At 35.6% G+C, this 21,021-nt stretch overlaps 1 protein-coding gene and 1 non-coding gene across 2 annotated transcripts in view; one reads left to right on the plus strand and one right to left on the minus strand.

Annotated features, from left to right (window-relative positions):
• Window positions 1-349: 349 nt before the first annotated feature.
• Window positions 350-21,021, minus strand: part of VPS35 (VPS35 retromer complex component) — a 30,379-nt gene continuing 9,707 nt past the window's right edge. Inside the window, exons 5-17 of the mRNA XM_019456048.2 lie at window positions 20,463-20,645; window positions 18,609-18,822; window positions 17,345-17,428; window positions 16,575-16,684; window positions 12,972-13,068; window positions 12,725-12,873; window positions 10,776-10,983; window positions 9,864-10,019; window positions 7,125-7,247; window positions 5,093-5,272; window positions 4,357-4,596; window positions 3,109-3,252; window positions 350-2,464 (exon numbers count right to left, since the gene is read on the minus strand). Coding sequence (XP_019311593.1) covers window positions 2,285-2,464; window positions 3,109-3,252; window positions 4,357-4,596; window positions 5,093-5,272; window positions 7,125-7,247; window positions 9,864-10,019; window positions 10,776-10,983; window positions 12,725-12,873; window positions 12,972-13,068; window positions 16,575-16,684; window positions 17,345-17,428; window positions 18,609-18,822; window positions 20,463-20,645 — 2,068 coding nt within the window. The 3' untranslated portion in view covers window positions 350-2,284. The remainder of the gene's footprint in view (window positions 2,465-3,108; window positions 3,253-4,356; window positions 4,597-5,092; window positions 5,273-7,124; window positions 7,248-9,863; window positions 10,020-10,775; window positions 10,984-12,724; window positions 12,874-12,971; window positions 13,069-16,574; window positions 16,685-17,344; window positions 17,429-18,608; window positions 18,823-20,462; window positions 20,646-21,021) is intronic.
• Window positions 19,667-19,739, plus strand: TRNAK-CUU (transfer RNA lysine (anticodon CUU)). Its single transcript has one exon. It is a non-coding gene; the product is annotated as a tRNA-Lys (tRNA).

Here is a 21,021-nt window from a genome sequence, read left to right on the forward strand (position 1 = left end):
ACCTCACCAAAACAATGGGAAATACTTTATACCCTGTACTGACATTTTACCTCTGAACCTTCCTGAGCTCAAATTCAAGTATTCTCCTTGAGTCATGTCTTTATTTCTCCAGCTGTATTTCACAAAATATGTGAATAGAATGAACATGTTGACTTCTATTCCACAATCAAGTTTATACAGAGTAAAGTGGCACCTGCAAAGTACAGAAAGGATTTGCTAGACTAAAAGGGTCTACAGAGAAGCTTGGGATACTTGGTAGATTTTAATGGTACCAATTCTATAACTTTATTCTTTAAAACCTGATGTCTTAGTCCATTCACGCTGCTATAACAAAATACCATAGGCTGGGTAACTTATAAACAGAAGTTTATTTCTCATAGTTCTGGAAGGTGTTAAGTCCAAGATCAAGGCACCAGCATGGCTGAGTGAGGGCCCTTCTCCAGGTTGCATACTGCCAACCTGTGTTTTCACAAAGTGGAAAGGAGCAAGCAAGCTCTCTGGGCCTCTTTTATAAAGGCGCTAATGCCATTCGTGAGACTCCACCCTCACGACCTAAGCACATTCCAAAGGCCCCACCACTCAACATCTTTGGAGGCTAGGGTTTCAACATATAAATTGCAGGGGTGGTGGGGAGAGGGGGATACAAACATTCAGACCATAGCACCTAAGAAGTGCTAGACGTCTATCAATGTGGGTGAAGGGGCAGATGGTAAGGTATTAAGTGAGGTGATCATTTGAAAATGTCCATACATTTGCAAAGTCTCCCTTCAAGAGGTGGAGCTTAATGTAATTCCTCTTACTCTTGAGTATGAGTTAGTCTTAGTGACTCCTTTCTAACAAACAGAAGAAGGCAAAAACAACAGTATGTCACTTCTAAGGTCAGGTCATAAAAAGGCATGTGGCTTCCTCTTTGCCCTCTCTCACATGGGTCACTTTGGGAAAGCCAGCTGCTGTCATGAAGACTTTCTAGCTGCCCTTGTAAAGGCCCACAAAGAAAGGAATAGAGGCCTTTAAGATAATGGTCATGTGAATAAGCCTGGAAGCCAGTCCCAACCAAACCTTTAGATGGTTGCAGCTCCAGGCAAAATCTTGAGACACCCTAAGGCAGAACCACTGGCTAAGCTGCTCCCAAATTCCTAAGCCAGAACACCATGAGATAAATGTCTGTTGTTTCAACACACTAAGTTTTGGAATAATTTGTTACATGACAGATAAAGGTGGTGAGCCTTCTGGGAATTAATGTGGAAGTACCATGCCTAAGGAGAAGAGAATAAGGCCAAGGAAAGCAAATGGGTATAAACAAAAGAATAGATGGTACCTTGCTCAAGAAGTGCTTAAAATGAAAGCTTAAAATGAACAAGCAAGTGCTGTACATAAGATTGTCTATTAACCACAGGCATTCTACTAGCTCCTTCTATAAATCTAGCATGAAAGGGTAAAAAGTCCCAAATTGTTAATAGCAACTTTATTGTTTCACTGGTGCAAAAAAAAAAAAAAAAAAAAAAAAAAAAAAAATCATGGTAATTGTACGATGCATTTCCCCTTAAATTTACAATGAAGGTTATACATAAATTATACTGATCACGAATTTTCTATTTTATGCTATTTAGAACAAAATTATTTTGATAAATATGCCCAGAGTAAAACATAGGTTCTTAATGAATGACGGAGTCCAAATATGCAAAATATAGCTTTTGGTTTTGACCATGGTGCTTTAAAATTCTCAAACATGCATTAATATATTCTAGTTTTAGGGAAAATATTACACATGGCCTTATCTTGCATTTAGGGAAAAACCCAAGCTGAATTTCACATACAGTATCCCTTTCCCCTAAATTAATCTCAAATTGGACTAGAGAACAAAGAGACAGACACTTTCAGGTTAGTACTCCCAAGTAACGAAAGAAATTACACAACCAACAAAACGAAATAAAGGAAGAAGGTCTTCATTAGTAGCTGAGATAAGTGGTGGTTTGCTGTTTTTTTTGTTGTTGGTGGGTTTTGTTTTTTTGTTTTGTTTTGTTTACAGATCACAGGAGTTTTAAATAGCAGATCAATCATGCTACCTGGGGTGATCAGACAGATTGAGCACTTATGAAGTGAATAGTTTTATTAAGGTCCTGAAGGTGAGTGTCCGGAGGTGCTGGGTAAAACACATCACAGGTAAGAAACGGGAAACCTACCTCAGCATTTCTGAAAGGCACAATCTATGGAGGGGAAACCTAGTATAATAAAACCCTTACTGGATGTACATGGAAAGAAGTATGGTGAGCCAGTTTCCTTTTTAAAGGATGAGACCTTCATAAATTGGCCCCTCAGATTCTGGTGACTCCCGCCTCAAACGCAAATGCTCCAGTGTGTTATGAAAATGTTTGTTAATCTGCTCTGTTTCTTCACTGGACTCAAGATTTGGGAGGTCTTCTCGTATCTTTTGGATAAGCTGGTTCAAAACCTGAATTGTGACCTACAAAAGAACACGCACAGTTTCATAACCAAGCATGTACAATAAAAAAGAAAAGATAATTCAATAAAAACGTTTTAAAGATTGTCTTACACCAATCACCAGAGTAATCAATCATAAAAAAAGACATATGAAAACATGATCCCTGCTTTGAGCAACAACTATTGGCAATTCACCAAAACAACCAACAAAACAAAATGAAAAAAAATCAATAAAAAGAGCATCACAAACCAATAAAAGAATAGCAAAATTTTACTTAACCTACAAATCTTCAACACTGTACTGCTAAAAGGATAATTCATTTAGGAATTATTCTAAACTTGTATGTGATGACCAATCAGTATGCTACATTTGTAAATTATTTTGTGTTTTTCAAACAGACAGGGACTATTTTTTTTATAAAATATTCATAACAAAAGAGATGAGAATTTCTTGTACATGATGAGTCCTTCTGTTAGAGAGATGCATCTATAGACAGAAAAGGATACTAGAGAATAAAAGAGACTACTAGGTGAATTCTCTAAACTCTGACCCTCTTAAACAAAAAAAAAGTTATCAAGATCATAAACTTTAATATGTATCAGATCTCTGAAGAGCAGGAAGGGAAGTATTAATTCACTAACAATATTTTATTATAGTTTACTTACCGCATCATTTTCCTTTTCATAAAAATAGATGTATCTGTTCAGAATTTCTATAAAAAGTTGCACTTGTAAAGAGGGGTCCATGCACTGATTTGCGATTTTCAGAGCTTTCTTTAAGCATTCCATTACCCTCTTGCCTCCATGAAGCTAGAATAAAAGTGAGGGGATTGGGGGTAAGGGGAGAGTATTAAAGAGATTAATGAATCACAAATGTCCCATTTCACACAAAGAAATCAACAGAACCCTACCCTACACTGGCTCTTTTTTAAGGTACACAACAAATTTAAAACCTCTTCATTTTTTTTTAAAGACACAGCTATATTTTAAAACATGTATTTGTTTTACATATTCACTTTTTTAAAGAGTATCCATTTCTTTAAATGTTTATTTAATTTGAAAGAGAAAATAAAGGAGAGAGAGAATCCCAAGCAGGCTTCACACTGTCAGTGCAAAGCTTGAAGTGGGGCTCAAACTCACAATGAGACCATGACCTGAGCCATAATCAACAGTGGGATGCTTAACCAACTGAGTCACCCAGATGTCCCTGTTTTACATATTTGTATCTTAAATGTTTTATATTTATTATGTATACCTTTCTTTTTTTTTTAGAGAAAATGTGAGCAGGAGAGAGGCAGATAATTTTCTTTTTTAATATTTTTGAGAGAGAGAGAGAGAGAGAGAGAGAGAGAGAGAGACTACGCGCAGGGGAGGGGCAGACAGAGGGGGACACAAAATCTGAAGTAGGCTCCAGGCTCTGAGCTGTCAGCACAGAGCCCAACGTGGGGCTCAAACTCACGAATTGCAGAGATCATGACCTGAGCTGAAGTCGGACACTTAGCCAATTGAGCCACCCAGGCGCCCCAGCAGAGAGAATCTTAAGCAGAATCCATGCCCCATGTGGAGCCTGACATAGGGCTTGATCTCACAACCATGAGATCATGACCTGAGATGAAATCAGGAGTAGGATGCTTAACCAACTGAGCCACCCAGGCATCCCTGTTATGTATACTTTTTAAAGGTAGTAGTATATACTTGCTGTGTTACAATATCCTTAAAGTGGGGCTTCACCACAGTATGTAACTCTGTACAGTATACTTTACCGTCCATTTCATTTATTTTAATAAACAAAGCAATTTTCTTTGTCAGGTTTCCAAGCACTCCAAATGCTTCACTTCCAGCACACAAGGACCTGGCAGCTACTTCCAGCAAACAATCCCCTCTTCTATGACCAGGAATGACCTCTCTCCTTACCTCTTCCCCATTTTTGTCTGTGTTTCTGCCAGACCAGAAGAGATGTGCACAGGTGCTCACAGCTCGGCCCTGATCTGGTTTCTTCAGAAGTTTGGATGCAGCAAGTGCACACTGAGTCCTCAAAGGTTCATGATTCTCTTCACTGAAGCACTTCATCCTCTCAAAAGTACCAATGATCAAGGTGATGGCAGCAAGCTGTGCTTTGGAATCACTGATTTCATCTTCATACAGAGAAAATGCCTGGTGAACAAGAAGCAGAAGAGACCTTTACTACTATCTACTCAAGCATTTTCTAAAGTACTTCCCACCAAACCCCATCGTGTGAGACACTCTGTAGCCCCTTCAGATCACAAGATGCTTACCCCTCCCTTGGAGAAGCACAAGACACAGCTGATATGGAAAGATACTGACAACTTCCAACAAAGAAACTTGTTTTAACTACTGTTTAACCCAGAGTTCCCAAGCTGAATAAAGGTACTTTTTACCCCATGAAACACTTTTACCTAGGCTTACCTAGAAATCTTAAATCTCATTAGCACCCAGTAACTGATCCATTTTCCTGTTCCAAATCAATCAATATGACTACAGTATTAAGGAGTTCCAAGATGGTGGGAAAGGGATAGTTACAAATTCAGTTAAGAGACAATCCATGTGCACTAACCGCCATAACTACAGACAGGTGGCTGAACACAGCAAAACTGTAACATTAAACACAGAAAGGAAAACAGACCATCACCTGGGACATAAATTCATATGCTACTGTTTCGTGATTTTCAAAACCAATTTCTCCAGCAGCTAGAGCCCCTTGAAGAAAAAGTCTTAAGGGTAATTCTGCCAGCTCTGCTTTGATCAAAGCACTGATAGTCTGGTGAGCAAATGAAAAAATCTTCTGGCATTTTTTTTCCCATTTGTCATCCTAAAAGGAAAAAAAAAAAAGTTTAAATTACCTTACTTTCAAGATTAACTTGCTCAAGAATATTCATTTTATGTGAAACGTCTTTAGAACAGGGAAAGCAGGAAAGCTGAGCTCAAGGTTCTCCTGGTATCCTTCTTCTGTTTCATTTATAAAGCACACAAATGAATCAAGCACAATGTCTTCTCAAAACATCAATTTGTAGTTACTGACTTGACCATTTTTGTATATTTGGCATTTGTTTTTTCTCATCAGAAAATCAACACATACCCCAATTGGACAGAATTAAGAAAATAAACCAAAGAATTTTAAAAATTGAAATCATCCCTAAATCTACCATCCAGCAATAATCACTAATAACATTCTGATGTTAAGGTCTTCTTTTTTGTCTATGCAAATCATAACTAACTAGGATCTCTGTTCTGGTTTTGTTTTCTACTTTAACTCACCAGAAGAGTTAAACTGGGTTCGTGCTGCATGTACTTGCACCCTTCACTTATTTTGTCATAACTTTTCCTCATGATACTAAGTTACTGGAAATCATTTTAATGACTAGAAAATATTTCACAAACTGGATGTAGGATATCTTACTTAACTACTCCCTTTGGAAATAATCTGCAATATGACAATGAATGCTCTGTATACATAAAGATTTATTGAATCCTTAATTATTTCCTTAGTATAAATTCTTAGAAGTGGACTTTATTAGCTCTTTTAAGGCTCTACTTAAATAATGCCAGAGTTTTCTAGAAAGACTGTACTATCTCACATACCCACCATTACTAGGTGAGAATTATCATCACACCGTTGGCACTGCTGAACCTTATTTTTCTTTCCTTTTTACCAGTTTAATTTCTAAAACAGAGGTTCATTGTTGTAATTACTAGTGAGGTTAGATATTTTATCCATGTTTAACCATCAAAATTTCTTATTAAAGCAATCAATTCTTTTCATTTTTAAAATCAGATAATAGTCAAGGATTAAATGCAATAATCCAAGTATATACACAGTCCTCGGCATAGTATACGGCATGTAGTAAGTGCTGGCTGCTATTTCCATTGTTACTTTCGCTAAAATCTATACATAGAATGCTGGAAAAGGGTCTAAATGAGTGGCTGGCATGATAAAAACTGGCCAAAAGCTGCTATGTCATGCTGGCATATCTACTAAATAAATCTGCTTCTCCACTATTAGAAAAGTAAGTTTACTGAGGCTTACTCCTTAACACTAACTGACTGTCCAACTATCAGGTATGCTATATTTAAGTATTTTCTATAAAACTGTATTATCGAAGACTTAAGTCATGATTCTACTTAAGGAATAAGTGCGTAAAAAAATGTACACAATTCATAAAATAATTCAATTTTAGGCTTTTGGAGAGAGGTTATTATGCAATGTCAGGCCCTTTCATTAGGCAAAGCTACCTTGAATCAGACCTTACCTGTTATGTACTTGCAACCTCTACATGAGATTACTGTATCACTTTAGAATTGGTAAAGACCCTAAGAAAGTAAAATCATTCCTAAACTAAAGCACTCTGAGCCAATTCTCTAATAAACTTATCAATGTCTCACAAGTAATCTTTAAATACAGGAAAAACTCCTAGCATAAATTTATACTGTTTTAATCTTTCATTTCTAAGTGTTTTTATGTGATCCCTCAGCTACTATGCAATCTACCAACACCACTGTTAGGAACACTTAATACAGGATGCATAATGAATTGACTTATTGAAACTGGAATTTTATTATACCATTGTCTATTTTTGTATATGTCTCAATTTCTATAATAAATAACACATACAGATGAAGAAAAAAAGAAAAAAAAGTAATGACATACTTAAAAGTCAACCCACCACTTTAGAATTCTCTTTGTAGCGAAACGCCAGCTGGTAAGCTGCAAATACCAAAGGTGGCAGTGTGAAGCGAATCCGTTGATTTCCACCAGCTCCAAAATGTTTTCGTGCCGTGTTTAAAATCTGACACCCCCCCAAAAAAAAACAAAACCCAAAACATTAATCTTTCCTGAACTATGATTAATCATTTATAAAATTAAATGAGGGCTCTAATCATTGTCATTGCTACCATTTTTGACTGTATCTAATATGCAGCAGGCTTTACAGTAGATGCTTTTACATTTCTTATCTCGCTGGGTCAATACAATCAACATCGCAACCAAGACAGATAGTAACCCCATTTCACAAATGAAGAAACCCGAGGTTCAAAGGTAATCTGCCCAAGGTTATACAAGTAGAGACAATGACAGATGTACACATATTTTCATATAGATATGTACATAGTATACTGTGTTTATAAAGACGGCAGGCTCTGGGGGAACCTGGGTGGCTCAGTCGATTAAGGGTCCAACTCTTGACTTCGGCTCAGGTCATAATCTCACAGTTCATGGGTTCAAGCCCCACATAGGGTTCTGTGCTGACAGTGGAGAGCCTGCTTGGGATTCTCTCCACCACCACAACCCCCCCAACACTTCTCCCCCGCTGGCGCACGCACTCTGCCTCTCTCTTTCAAGATAAATAAATAAACTAAAAAAATAAATAAGACTAAAATTAGGGGCACCTGGGTGGCTCAGTCGGTTAAGTGTCCAATTTCAGCTCAGTCATGTATTCACTGCTCACGGCTCAGAGCCTAGAACCTGTTTTAGATTCTGTGTCTCCCTCTCTCTCTGTCCCTCCTCTGCTCCTGCTCTCTCTCTCTCTCAAAAATAAACATTAAAAAAATTTTTTTTAATAAATAGATAATTAAAAAATAAATTAAAAAATATAAAAAGACTGCAGGCTCTGAACACAGACTTACATTTAAAAGTAGTTTCTAGGGGTACCTGGGTGGCTCAGTCAGTTAAGCATCTGACTTCAGCTCAGGTCACGATCTTGCAGTTCGTGGGTCCGAGCCCCACATCAGGCTCTGTACTGAGAGCTCAGAGCCTGGAACCTGCTTCGGGTTCTGTGTCTCCTCTCTCTCTGCCCCTCCCTTGCTTATACTCTGCCCCTCTCTCTCTCAAAAATAAACATTAAAAAAAAATTTTAATAAAAAATAAAAAAATAAAAGTAGTTTCTAACACTTACTATCTGAGTGACCCTGAGTAAAGTATTTACCTTCTCTTAGCTATAAAAGTTTCATTTGAAAAATGGGGTAGCATATTTCTCCTAGGGTTGTTGGGAAGATCAAGTAATACATGTGAAGTGTTACCAGTTCCTGACACAAGGCAAGTGCTTAGAAAATGTTGGCTATTAGTAGGATGCAAAAACAGTTATATGCACATTGCTGGTATGTCATACCTCCTAATTCAGAAAAAAAAAATACCATTAAAGTCAAAAGAAATGACAATATACTTTAAAAAGAGCCATTGTGAAACATCAGGTTTTTCAGAAAAAACACAAATATTCATGAAATATTTTTTAATATGTGTGACACACTGTGTGACATATTCAGATTCTGTATTCACAAAATATCCTCTGATATAATAGACAGATAAGAGAATGCATTCCCCCTTGGGGAAGTCAGAGCTAATAATCCTTGTCTTAATTCTCAGTACATAGGCAAAATCAATTGGCTAGATGTGGAAGGCATACTTCCTACCACTACATTTGGTATGCAACAAAAAGTGAAAACCAACGTAGCATAAAGGGATCACTTAAAATATTTGAACAATCAGCCAGTCATCGTACACAGATCACACACAGTGCACAGAATGTGACACTGGAGTGCCCAGAATGTTTATCAGTAAGCCAAGTCAAAGACTATCATCTTGCCAATAGAAACCAGCTTCTTTTTCACACTGCTTATGAAGGAGTACAAGAGTGTCAACTATAACAAAAGAAATCAATAGAAGGAGAAAGTCAGGACTCAACCTCAAATAAAAATATTCCTCATTTTAAAATGCAGTCTAACTATAGAGTTTCATGTATCTAACAACAGTTAAACTACACCTTGCCCAAACAGTAATTAAACAGCCATCTGTGCTACCTTTCATTAAAACAAATCATCTGGGATCAGTCACCAATATTCCTACTCAGGCAACATGTTATTCATTTCACAAAGATTTACTGAGGACTAATGATAAACAAAGGGAGAACCTCAACTGATTGTTCTTTACCAAGAAAAAGAGGTTAAGAAAAAAAGACAATTTCAATTCTAAAGTGTTTTCATAAATTTTCAATGTGGCAAACACATACAACTTATATTTTCAAACCTTCGAAACATAAATACAACTGAATATGAGGACTGCTGTTTATACTTTAAATTTTATTATAATAAACAGTGGACAATTCTAAAAACAGCACAGTTGAAAAAGAAAATGAACATGAAATGAGTACTGAACACCCAACTAAAGAAGGATGGGCTTTCTGCAATTCTTAAGAAATCTTCAATGAAACTAGAGCAACCAACTTATTCCCAATAAGCTCACAATTGTGCATTTATATATAAAGTGAAAGTCCATGGATGTCACTTAATCTTATTCGGTTGCAATTTTTTTTAAACTTTCTAAGGCCACAACTGCATCAGACCATTCAAGTCACATCTACATGTGATTTCACTAGGAGCTGATGAAGCTGTATAACTGAGTTAACTCATACCAAGTACTGCTGGTCAGGGTCCTCAGACCGTAGAAGATGAATGAATCTGCCCACAAGGCTCTGCTCATCAGCAAAGTCTTCTGGATCAGGGTCTTCTATGGGCTGATCTGGCTGATCCTGAATCAATGTGGATACCAAATTCATTATGGAATCCACCTATAACACAAGAGACACAGAAACCCATTGAAGTGAAACTATCAGCATATAAAATCACTGTCAAAAGTGTTTCTAGTTGTATAAAGTTATCAAATAGTATTAACAATATAATTCCTTTTGTTATAAGAAAGTTTACATATGTTGATACAGATATAGACAAGAGTCTGGAAGAGATGCACCAAATTTTTTTTTGGCATTTTATTTTTTTAATAATTTATTTTTTAATTTACATCCAAGTTAGTTAGCATATAGTGTAACAATCATTTCAGGAGTAGATTCCTTAATGCCCCTTACCCATTTAGCCCATCCCCCTCCCACAACCCCTCCAGCAACCCTCTGTTTGTTCTCCATACTTAAGGGTCTGTTATGTTTTGTCCCCCTCTGTATTTTTATACTATTTTTGCTTCCCTTCCCTTATGTTCACCTGTTCTGTGTCTTAAAGTCCTCATATGAGTGAAATCATATGATATTTGTCTTTCTCTGACTAATTTCACTTAGCATAATACCGTTTAGTTCCATCCAAGAGATGCACCACATATTAATTAACAGTATTATTCTCTTACTGGTGAGATTACAGTTACTTTCTTCTTTATACATATATATATTTTTTTTCTAATTTCTGATTTATATAATGAGTAGCTAATTATAACCTTTTTTAGTATTACTCTCTCCTCCCATTTCATGTGTCTTTCTCAAGATCTAAAATCCTAACTACATTGTCTGTTTTCCTAATATAGCATGTTGGTATTCTCTTACCTGGTCTTGAGAGACAATTTCTGTGTTATAATCCAGAACATTACTAAGCACGTAACAACTCATGCTCTTTCTGGACTCATAGTCAAAATACTCAAAAAGTGGGTGAAAATGTTTTAATTTCAAGACTGTTAAAATATTGTTGTAAGTGTCAACAGGTATCTTCAAAAGTCTGGTGAGCTCCTTTGAAACTGCACTACTGGTAGCAATACTACAAAAAGAAAAACAACAGCCCTTTAATGAATAAAATTAGCTTTCTATATATATGAATAACTCATTGCATAAAAATTTTTCATTTATACATTAAAGGAAATAGGTCAAGTGAATCATGCCATCTCAAAATACTCCAATGACCTTCTTCAAGAAGATACAGATGTCTATCTAAACACAAACACGTACTCACCTCTTAATTTTCCATTAATACAAATAAGATGTAACACTCTCCAACTCATCAACCAGGTTGTACAGCTTGAGGTAAAATAACTATCTAGAATTTGACATTTCTAAGAAAAGTATTTTAAGTGGTAGTTAAGTTCCTGGGTAGCCAATAAATACTGTATATTCATGATGAAAATCAGTAGTAAGAAAAATCCATGCAAAACTAGCACTTCTACAAAACAGTTTCTTCTGCATCAGATGTTGGTGATTAAGGAAAAGCAGGCTAAATTCAAGGTAGTAGCTCATAGCAGCATTCTGTTGAGATGAGGCATATCCGGGCATTTATAAGACCTTTAGAGGTTGGGATTTCTAATTCCTTATTTTGTCTAATTTTACTTTAAAACTTACTTGGTGGGGGAATGTAGATACATAATTTAATTTTCTCTCATATTTAACATTCAAGATCTGGAATGTTTTTCAGTTCACAAAAAAATGGAAATAACCAAAAAAAGGGGGGTGGAGTGCCAAATAAAAGGAGGTAAAAGGAAAATGAGAAATCTTCCTGATGTAGCTAAACCACCAGAAAGGAGATGGAAAGGAAAAAGATGGTATGAAGTAAAATTATGAATAATTTTATTATTAAAAATATACTTTTTAATTATTAAAAAATAATTGACCCCATGTTCAGATGCGATGCAGGATGGGACAGTAGGAGGACTGCTGGTGAAAAGGTAAAGGGACCAGAACTGCCCACGGTGGCCACTAGAGGATGCCACAGACTAGGACAGCATAGTTGAGGAAGCTCCCAAGTAGGCAACAAAATCAACTTTCCTTGATGGTATCAAAATCAAAGCTCAAAATAGAAAAATATTTCAAACCAATTTAATTTTCACACCTTAAATATATATATGTTTCTAATTTTTCAAAACTTATTCACCTGCAGGAAATCACTTCTTATGGAAACACTGCTTAACATAAACAGTTGACCCATGAACCACACAGATTTGAATTGTGCAGGCCCACTTATACATGATGTTTTTCTACAAATACAGTACAGTACTATGAAATGTTATTTTCTCTTCCTGTAATATTCTTATAATTTTCTCTTTTCTCTGGCTTACTTGATTGTAAGAATACAGTATATAATACATAGAACGTAGAAAATACGTGTTCATAGCTGTTTTTTGTTGTTAAGGCTTCTGGTCAACAGTAGGCTACCAGTAGTTAAGTTTTGGGGGAGTAAAAAGTTCTAAGCAATTTTTCAATTGTACACAAGGTCAGTGCTCCTAATCCCAATACTGTTCAAAGATGAACTGTTAATTTTCTTACCAGTTTGAAAACTCATTCAGATTCTGAAATGGAAAGACTGCTTATACTCCATGAGTGCCACTACTTTATCAATGTACATAATCAAGGAATTGGTTGGCACTTTCTGCCCTGATTAACACCAAGCAAGTCAATCTAACAAACGCTTCAGACAAATGCTAACATTTCCAAAAGCAATTAAGAATAACAAATCTGGGATTTAAAAAGTGTTTTATGAGGGTTTTTACAAAAATGTAACTTTGACTTACTGTTCAAGGTTGAGCTTATTAAATATCTCCACTGTAGTTTCTAGAACTTTATCAACATAGTCCACACGATCAGGGTAACACTTCATAGCAAGATTAATGAGAGAGACTTGTAAAGACACAACGTCCTCAGAAGGCATGTCTTGTCTAGACTGAAATGTTTAGAAAACCACAGAATTTAAACAATCACAAAAGGATATACCAGCTGAGAAGTTTCCAAGTTTTGGGAATTTAGAAAAGCCATTCAAACCTGTATTACTGTAGCCACCTGCTGTGAAAATATGTCAAAAAGTTTAATATCTGCTGGGATTCCAGGTCCATCTTCACGGTGAGCAAATAAAGCTAATCTGAAAAAGAAAACAATCTTTATTTTAACAAATACAGGGATTTGAATGGTGGGATCATGGGTGACATTTTATTCTTTATACCTTACTGTATTTTATACAAGGTATTTCTCCTAGAACATTAAAAAAGATTTTAAAAAAGAACGTGGAATTGAGCCATTCCCTCCATTCATTTTTTAATTAAGTTTTTATTCTAATTCTAGTATAACAGCATTATATCAGTTTCAGTGTACAGTATAGTGATTAAATTATTCCATACATCACCCCATCCTCATGACGAGTGCCCTCCTTAATCCCCATCACCTATTTCACCTATTCCCCACCCCCCACCTCCTCTCTGGTAACCACCAGTTTATTCTTTACAGTTAAGAATCTGTTTCTTGGGATGTGTCTTTTCTTTCCTTTGCTCATTTGTTTTGTTTCTTAAATTCTACATGAGTGAAATCATATGGTATTTGTCTTTCTCTGACTTATTTCAGTTAGCATAACACTCTCTAGCAAATACATTGTCATTGCAAATGGCAAGATTTCATTCTTTTTTTATGACTAAACATATGTATATATGTAACGCATCTTCTTTATCCATTCATCTATCCATGGGCATGGGCACTTGGGCTGCTTACATAATTTGGCTATTGCAAATAATGCGCTAAACACAGGGGTGTATGTATCCCTTTGAATTAGTGTTTTTGTATTTTTGGGGTAGATACGCAGTAGTGCGATTATTGGATTGTAGGGTAGATTTGTTTTTAAGTTTTTGAGGAACCTCCATACTGTCTTCCACAGTAGCTATTCCAGTCTGACTTCCAATCAACAGTGCAAGAGGGTTCTTTTCTCTCCATATCCTCACCAACACTATTGTCTCTTAGATTTTTGATTTTAGCCATTCTGAGAGGTGTGAGGTATCATCTCATTGTAGTTTTGATTTGTATTTCCCTGATGATGAGTGATATTGAGCACCTTTTCACATGCCTGTTGGCCATCTGTAGGTCTTTGGAGAAATGTCTGTTCATGTCTTTGGCCCATTTTTTTAATTGGATTGTTTTTTGGGTGTTGAGTTGTATCAGTTCTTTATATATTTTGGAAACTAACCCTTTATTGGATACGTCATCTGCAAATACCTTTTCCCATTCAGTAGGCTACCTTTTAGTTTTGTTAACTGTTTCCTTCACTATGAAGAAACTTTTTTTTTTTTTAATTTATTTATTTTGAGAAAAAGAGTAAGCAAGCAGAGAAGGGACAAAGAAAGAGGGAGAGAAAATACCAAGCAGGCTCTGCACTAGCACCAAGCCTGACATGGGGCTCAATCCTATGAACTTTGAGATCATGACATGAGCTGAAATCAAGAGTCAGACGAGTAACCAACTGAGCCATCCAGGTGCCCCAGAAACTTTTTATTTTGATATAGTCCCAATAGTTTATTTTTGCTTTTATTTCCCTTGCCTCAGGAGACATATCTAAAAAAAATGTTCCTATGGCCAATATCAGAGAAATTATTGCCTGTACACTCTCGTAGGATTTTTATGGCTTCCAGTCTCACATTTAGGTCTTTAATGCATTTTGAGTTTATTTTTGTGTAGTAAGAAAGTGGTCAATTCATTTTTAACTGAACAGTTTTGTCAATGATGTCTCATTTCACTGAATTCTTACTATATATACATATTTTATACTATACATAGATCTTCAATAGGCCAATTTTGCCATATGCTTTGAAGTCTAATCAAATAGATATGGATAAAAATGTAAAGTGACAAATGCATTCAACAACCATGATTTTAAAGAGCAATCTTTAAAAGATAAATTCCATGGGAATGCAAGCTGGTGCAGCCACTCTGGAAAACAGTATGAAGGTTCCTCAAAAAACTAAAAATAGAGCTACCCTACAACCCAGCAATTGCACTACTAGGCATTTATCCAAGGGATCAGGTACGCTGTTTCAAAGGGACACATGCATCCCCATGTTTATAGCAGCACTATCAAAATTGACAAAGTATGGAAAGAGCCCAAATGTCCATCGATGAATGAATGGATAAAGAAGATGTGGTATATATATACAATGGAGTATTACTCGGCAATCAAAAAGAATGAAATCTTGCCATTTGCAAGTATGTGGATGGAACTGGAGGTTATTATGCTAAGTGAAATTGGTCAGTCAGAGAAAGACAAAAATCATGACTTCACTCATATGAAGACTTTAAGAGACAAAACAGATGAACATAAGGGAAAGGAAACAAAAATAATATAAAAACAGGGAGAGGGACAAAACAGAAGAGACTCATAAATATGGAGAACAAACTGAGGGTTACTGGAGGGCTTGGGGGAGGGGGGAGGGGCGAAATGGGTAAGAGGCACTAAGGAATCTACTGTATGCTAACTAATTTGGATGTTAATTTTAAAAAATAAAAAATAAAATAAAATAAAAGATAAATTCCATTATCAGCTTCCCTTAAGAGTATGCCCAATTTGCATGTAATTCTTGCTGCCCAGGTTTGAAGAGATAATTTAGAGAATTTGCTATATAAATTCTCAGACTTTAATAACTTAGGTATTTAAAATATAACAAAAGGTATTTGCAGAAATAAATCTTCACTTGGGTTTCTGGTTTCATTATGTCAATGATGTGTAAGCTCACAAGCAGGACACCTATTATATCCTGGCACTCAGCATAGTTGCCAAGCAGGCACTCATTAAAACCATTATCAAAGGCAAAGTTTTATACTTTCACCCAAGACCACTGGCTAAAGAAGTAAAATTTAAACCTAAAAGGAATTTACTAAACATATTTAATATTTCAAAATTCTTCTTTAAAAAAATGTGATAGAGTGATTACCTAAACATTCTTAATCATCTCTATTTAATGAATACTTGATAAAAAAAAAAAAAAAAAGACTCCCAAATCAAATCAGTTCCCACTAAAAGGTAACTTTCATTATTGTAAAAAACAAATTTTGTTCTTTGGATTTGTAAGATTTAAGTAATGAATCTGTATAACATTGCCAATTTAAATGCCAATTAAATGTCTAGATTAAGAGTATTCATGGGGCACCTGGGTGACTCAGTCAGTCGAGCATCCAACTTCGGCTGAGGTCATGATCTCACGGCTCATGAGTTCGAGCCCCACATTGGGCTCTGTGCTGACAGAGGCAGCTTCAGGCAGCTGAGAGCCTGAAGCCTGCTTTGGATTCTGTGTCTCACTCTCTCTCTGCCTGCCCCTCCCGTGCTTGCACACATGCTCTCTCTCCCAAAACAAATAAACATTAAAAAATTTTTTTTAAAACAAAACAAAAGAACAAGAGTATTCATTATCTCCATGCCTGCTGCTAAGCCTCTTCTCACGCCTAAGCTAGGCAAGCACCTGGTAGGTACTCATACTTACAGAACTAAATGTTCATAATGTAATTACATTAAAATCATTAATAAAGATGTAACAGAAATAGTAATTCACAGAAATGTTTTAAGTTCATTAGTTCCAAGTCAAAACACTGCCCTGCAGTGTTGGAAATGCTTACCTATCAATTAAAGCAATGATTATGTTTTTCACATTTACATTTTGGTGTAACTCAGCACAGGCCCGGAGAAAAGGATTCAAAGTTTGAAGGTGGAATTCATCAGGGAAAACCTGAAAATCAAATAACAATTGAGTGATACAAGTAAAAGTATTTCACATTATATTCTGGATTTACGGCAAAGGTCGTATTTGTGGAAACAATCATTTAATCTTACACAACTAAATTCAAATACGTTACTTTTGAGCCTCTTTTTTTTTTTTTTTTTTAATTTTTTTTTTTTTTTTCAACGTTTTTTTTAATTTATTTTTGGGACAGAGAGAGACAGAGCATGAACGGGGGAGGGGCAGAGAGAGAGGGAGACACAGAATCGGAAACAGGCTCCAGGCTCCGAGCCATCAGCCCAGAGCCTGACGCGGGGCTCGAACTCACGGACCGCGAGATCGTGACCTGGCTGAAGTCGGACGCTTAACCGACTGCGCCACCCAGGCGCCCCACTTTTGAGCCTCTTTAAACATAAGGCCAGACAGAAATATTCCAATAACCAAAGTACATCTACAATTAAACTAAAACAAATGAGAACTAGAAAACATGAAAACTACTCTTTCCTACATTTTGGGGAGAAAAAACACATCAATACAAAGACGAAGTTATCATTAAGAGAAAATTCTTTACTGAGGCCAGCTGATATTCTATCAAGATTTTTTTCAAAACAATGAAAATTAATGAAAGACAAAATGAGTCCTTTTAAAAAGTGAAATGTTCTCACTTACCTGAATAATACACTCCATGAGATATTCTTGAGCCAAAGCATCCCTACAATTCACAACTTGTTCCAATATCCCAGTCAAAACAATCTAAAAGAGTTAAAAAAAAATTATTTTTAAATCCTAAACCACTCCTCTAATAACATAAACTATTAATTTGAAAATCTTACTTTAGATTTTTCTTACCCCTATTTCATTTTTAAACTTTAACATTTTACAGAAGAATTTTTAAGTAAAAATTTAAGTAAAAAATTCTGGGTTTCTATTTAGAAAGTCATTTAGGATGAAGTTCATTTTATCAATTTTTTTTTATAATTTGTGCCTTTTGTGCCCTAAGAAATCTTTGTCTAATTCAATATTATAAAGATTTCCTTTGTGTTTTCTTCTAAAAGTTTTATAGGTGCCTGAGTGCTCAGTCGGTTAAGTGTTCGACTTTGGCTCAGGTTATGATCTGGCGGTTTGTGAGTTTGAGCCCCATGTTGGGCTCTGAGCTGACAGCTCAGAGCCTGGAGCCTGCTTCTATGTTTCTGCTGTCTCTGCCCCTCCCCCACTCTCTCACATGCTCCCTCTCAAAAATAAACATTAAAAAAAAAACCTTAAAAGTTTTATGGTTTTAGGTTTTATATTTACAACCCTGATCCATTTTTGACTTTTTCTACATGGTATGAGAATGGGTCACAGTTCAAGGGTTTTGTTTGCACACAGATGTCCAATTGTTCCAGAACCATTTGTTGAAAAGGTTACCATTACACTTTTATCAAAAGTAATTTATCATATATGACTGGGCCCATTCTGGATTCTCTTTTCCAGGGCTCAGCAAATCTAGCTCAATTATCTGTTTTTGTACATTACTTCTATATTATCCGTGGTTGTTTTTCACTATACCTGCAGAGTTTAGTGTTGTAGACAACATGGCTTGTAAAATAAAAAAATATATTACTATTTTTCCTTTCTAGAAAAAGCTTGTCAATCTCTGCTTTATTCCTCCCACTGATTTATGTGTTTATCCCTTCCACCAATATCACATTATCTTACTGTAGTTTTAGAGTAAATCTACAGTAATATGTAGTTAATCTCAATTTCAGAAAAATTGGTATCTTAATATTGAGTCTTCCAATCCACAAACAAACTGAAAATCAATTTACTTAAATCTTCTTTAGTTTTAAAATGGTTTTCAATGTAGTATTATTTAATAAAAATATTTGTAAAAATTAGACCTCAATTTATACCTCATGATGTAAGAAAAAGTGACAAGTAAAAGGATATAAACCTGTTTGTAACGTTCCACATTTACACCTTCCAACTGACTGAGGCGCACCAAATTTGTTCCCACTAAAATTCTGAGTTCTTGTCTTTCTCGTTCTCTTTTTTCCCTATCTCGGCTATGTCCCTGATGTTGCATTCGCACCCAGAGCTTGTTCATCTCTGCAAAGTTGAGTAGTACAAAATCCATGGAATCACTGATATCACCAGTTGTTTCTTCACTGCAAAGAGACAGTTGAAAAATTCTTTATATACACTGTTTATGCCATAGGACCAGCTTTACTGTTATCCCTCTCCTTTGTGCATTTCCTTATTGCATTAATACGTCAATGTTTTCTATTAGAAACTTTAACTTCATTGGCTTAGTGTTCAATTTCAAGGAAAACAGACTCAAGAGAAAAAAAATACCAGGGAGAGAACATAGTACAAGTACAAAGGGACAAAAAACTTTCCCCCACTCTCCATCCGGGGCCAACCTGTTCTTACAGCAACTCCATTAATTCAAAAAGCCTAAAAAACTTGATACTAATAACATACTAACTACATCATTTTATCAAAATTTTTATGGTTCCAATTGGAATATAAGCTTTGAGAGGGAAGAGACTATGTTATTTCCTGCTTATTTTTCATCTTCTAGGATAGGAAACATAGTTTTCAAAATTTTTTAACAACTGCCTAATTAAATGCTCAAAACTGGGGTGCCTGGGTGGCTCAATCACTTACGCGTCCGACTCTTGACTATGGCTGAGATCATGATCTCACAGTTCATGAGTTCAAGCCCTACATTGATTCTCTTGGGATTCTCTCACTCAAAAAATACATAAATACACTTTAAAAAAATAAAAAATAAATGCTCAAAAGTGACAGTCAAATCATAATAAAACAAATAACCTCACCATCTCCTCAGCACTGTTAAGTTTTTATCTCCTCTATACTGTTTAACTTTGTCACATGCATGGTAAATTTTTATTATATTCTTTTTCCCTTAAAAAGGAACTGATGTAGATATACTAAAAACTATCGAATTGTGCACCTTAGAAATAAATGAATAAATAAATAAGGGGTGCCTGGCTGGCTCAGTTGGTAGAGCATGTGACTCTTGATCTCAGGGTCACGGGTTCAAGCCCCATGTTGGGTGTAGAGATTACCTAAAAAATAATAATAATAAAAAAATAATAAAAATAAATGAATAAATAAAATTAAACAAAAAGATATTAAGTTCCTCAATCTACAGAATCTTCACATAAATAGTTCATCTAGTTGGTTGAAGACCACAGCTGGCTGACTATCTACACTTGTAGAATAAAAGTGCAATGGATGTGGGTACTAGAATACTGGTCACACAAGAGATGGGGCTCTCACTGAAAGGCTTTTGTTTTTTCAGTTTTGGAGTTAATATGTAATTTGTGTACACAGATAACTTAAGTCTCTTATATCCAGGTTATCCAGTCCATAAATTATAAAACTGATAAGATACTCAAGAAACAATATGAAAATTAGCCTCACTTGTGGAAAAAGTTCATCATACCTCATGAATTCATCATAAATGTAATTTAAAAGGTCACAGTTTCAAAGAATACTTAACATAATGGAAAAATGCTCTCAATTGTGTTAAATGAAAAAAGCAGGTTCTAATAATCCACAGACATAAATTTCATAATAGTACATTTTACATCACACCACACATGCTCAAGAGTTCTGTATCACAGGGGAAATACATACATGAAATGCTACAAGTCGCTAGTTGGGTGTGGGGAGGAGAATTACTGAGATTTATTTTCTTCCAAACACTTTTCTATACTTCTTGCATATTCTACAACAAAAAAATCTTACAACTAAATCAAGAAAGAAAATCACTTACTCTGTTGGCTCTCCCTCATCAGGTAAGATATTTCTGGTACACTGAAGAAGATAGTTCCGAAGAAATAAACCTCTCAAGGGATGTTGCACACCACGACACATTTCTACCAAATCTTTCAAAATATCTTTCCTGGACTGAGGAAACGATTTGACGTATACAACTCCAACTGTGATCAATAGATAACTAGGGGAATTATGAGAAAATATTTGATTAAAAATAAAATATTCAAAAATAAATAAATAAGTAAAATATTCAAGTCAAGAATTTGATTATGTCGAAACATACTGACTACAAACCTATTAAGCAAGACAGGAACCATGTTTTTCTTCTGCACAATGAAAAAATATCTAATTTATAATATAACCACAGTGCCTGAGTGGGTCAGTCAGTTAAACATCTGACTTCAGCTCAGGTCATGATCTCGCGGTTTGTGGGTTCAAGCCCCACATCGTACTTTCTGCTGTTAGCACAGAGCCCACTTCAGATCCTCTGTCTCCCTCTCTCTACCCCTTCCCCGCTCACTTGAATGCTCTGTCTCAAAAATAAACTTAAAAAGAGA

Source organism: Panthera pardus, unplaced genomic scaffold (genome assembly GCF_024362965.1).
Source record: "Panthera pardus isolate Hobbes unplaced genomic scaffold, ASM2436296v1 HiC_scaffold_18, whole genome shotgun sequence".
In the NCBI taxonomy this organism is placed as follows: domain Eukaryota; kingdom Metazoa; phylum Chordata; class Mammalia; order Carnivora; family Felidae; genus Panthera; species Panthera pardus.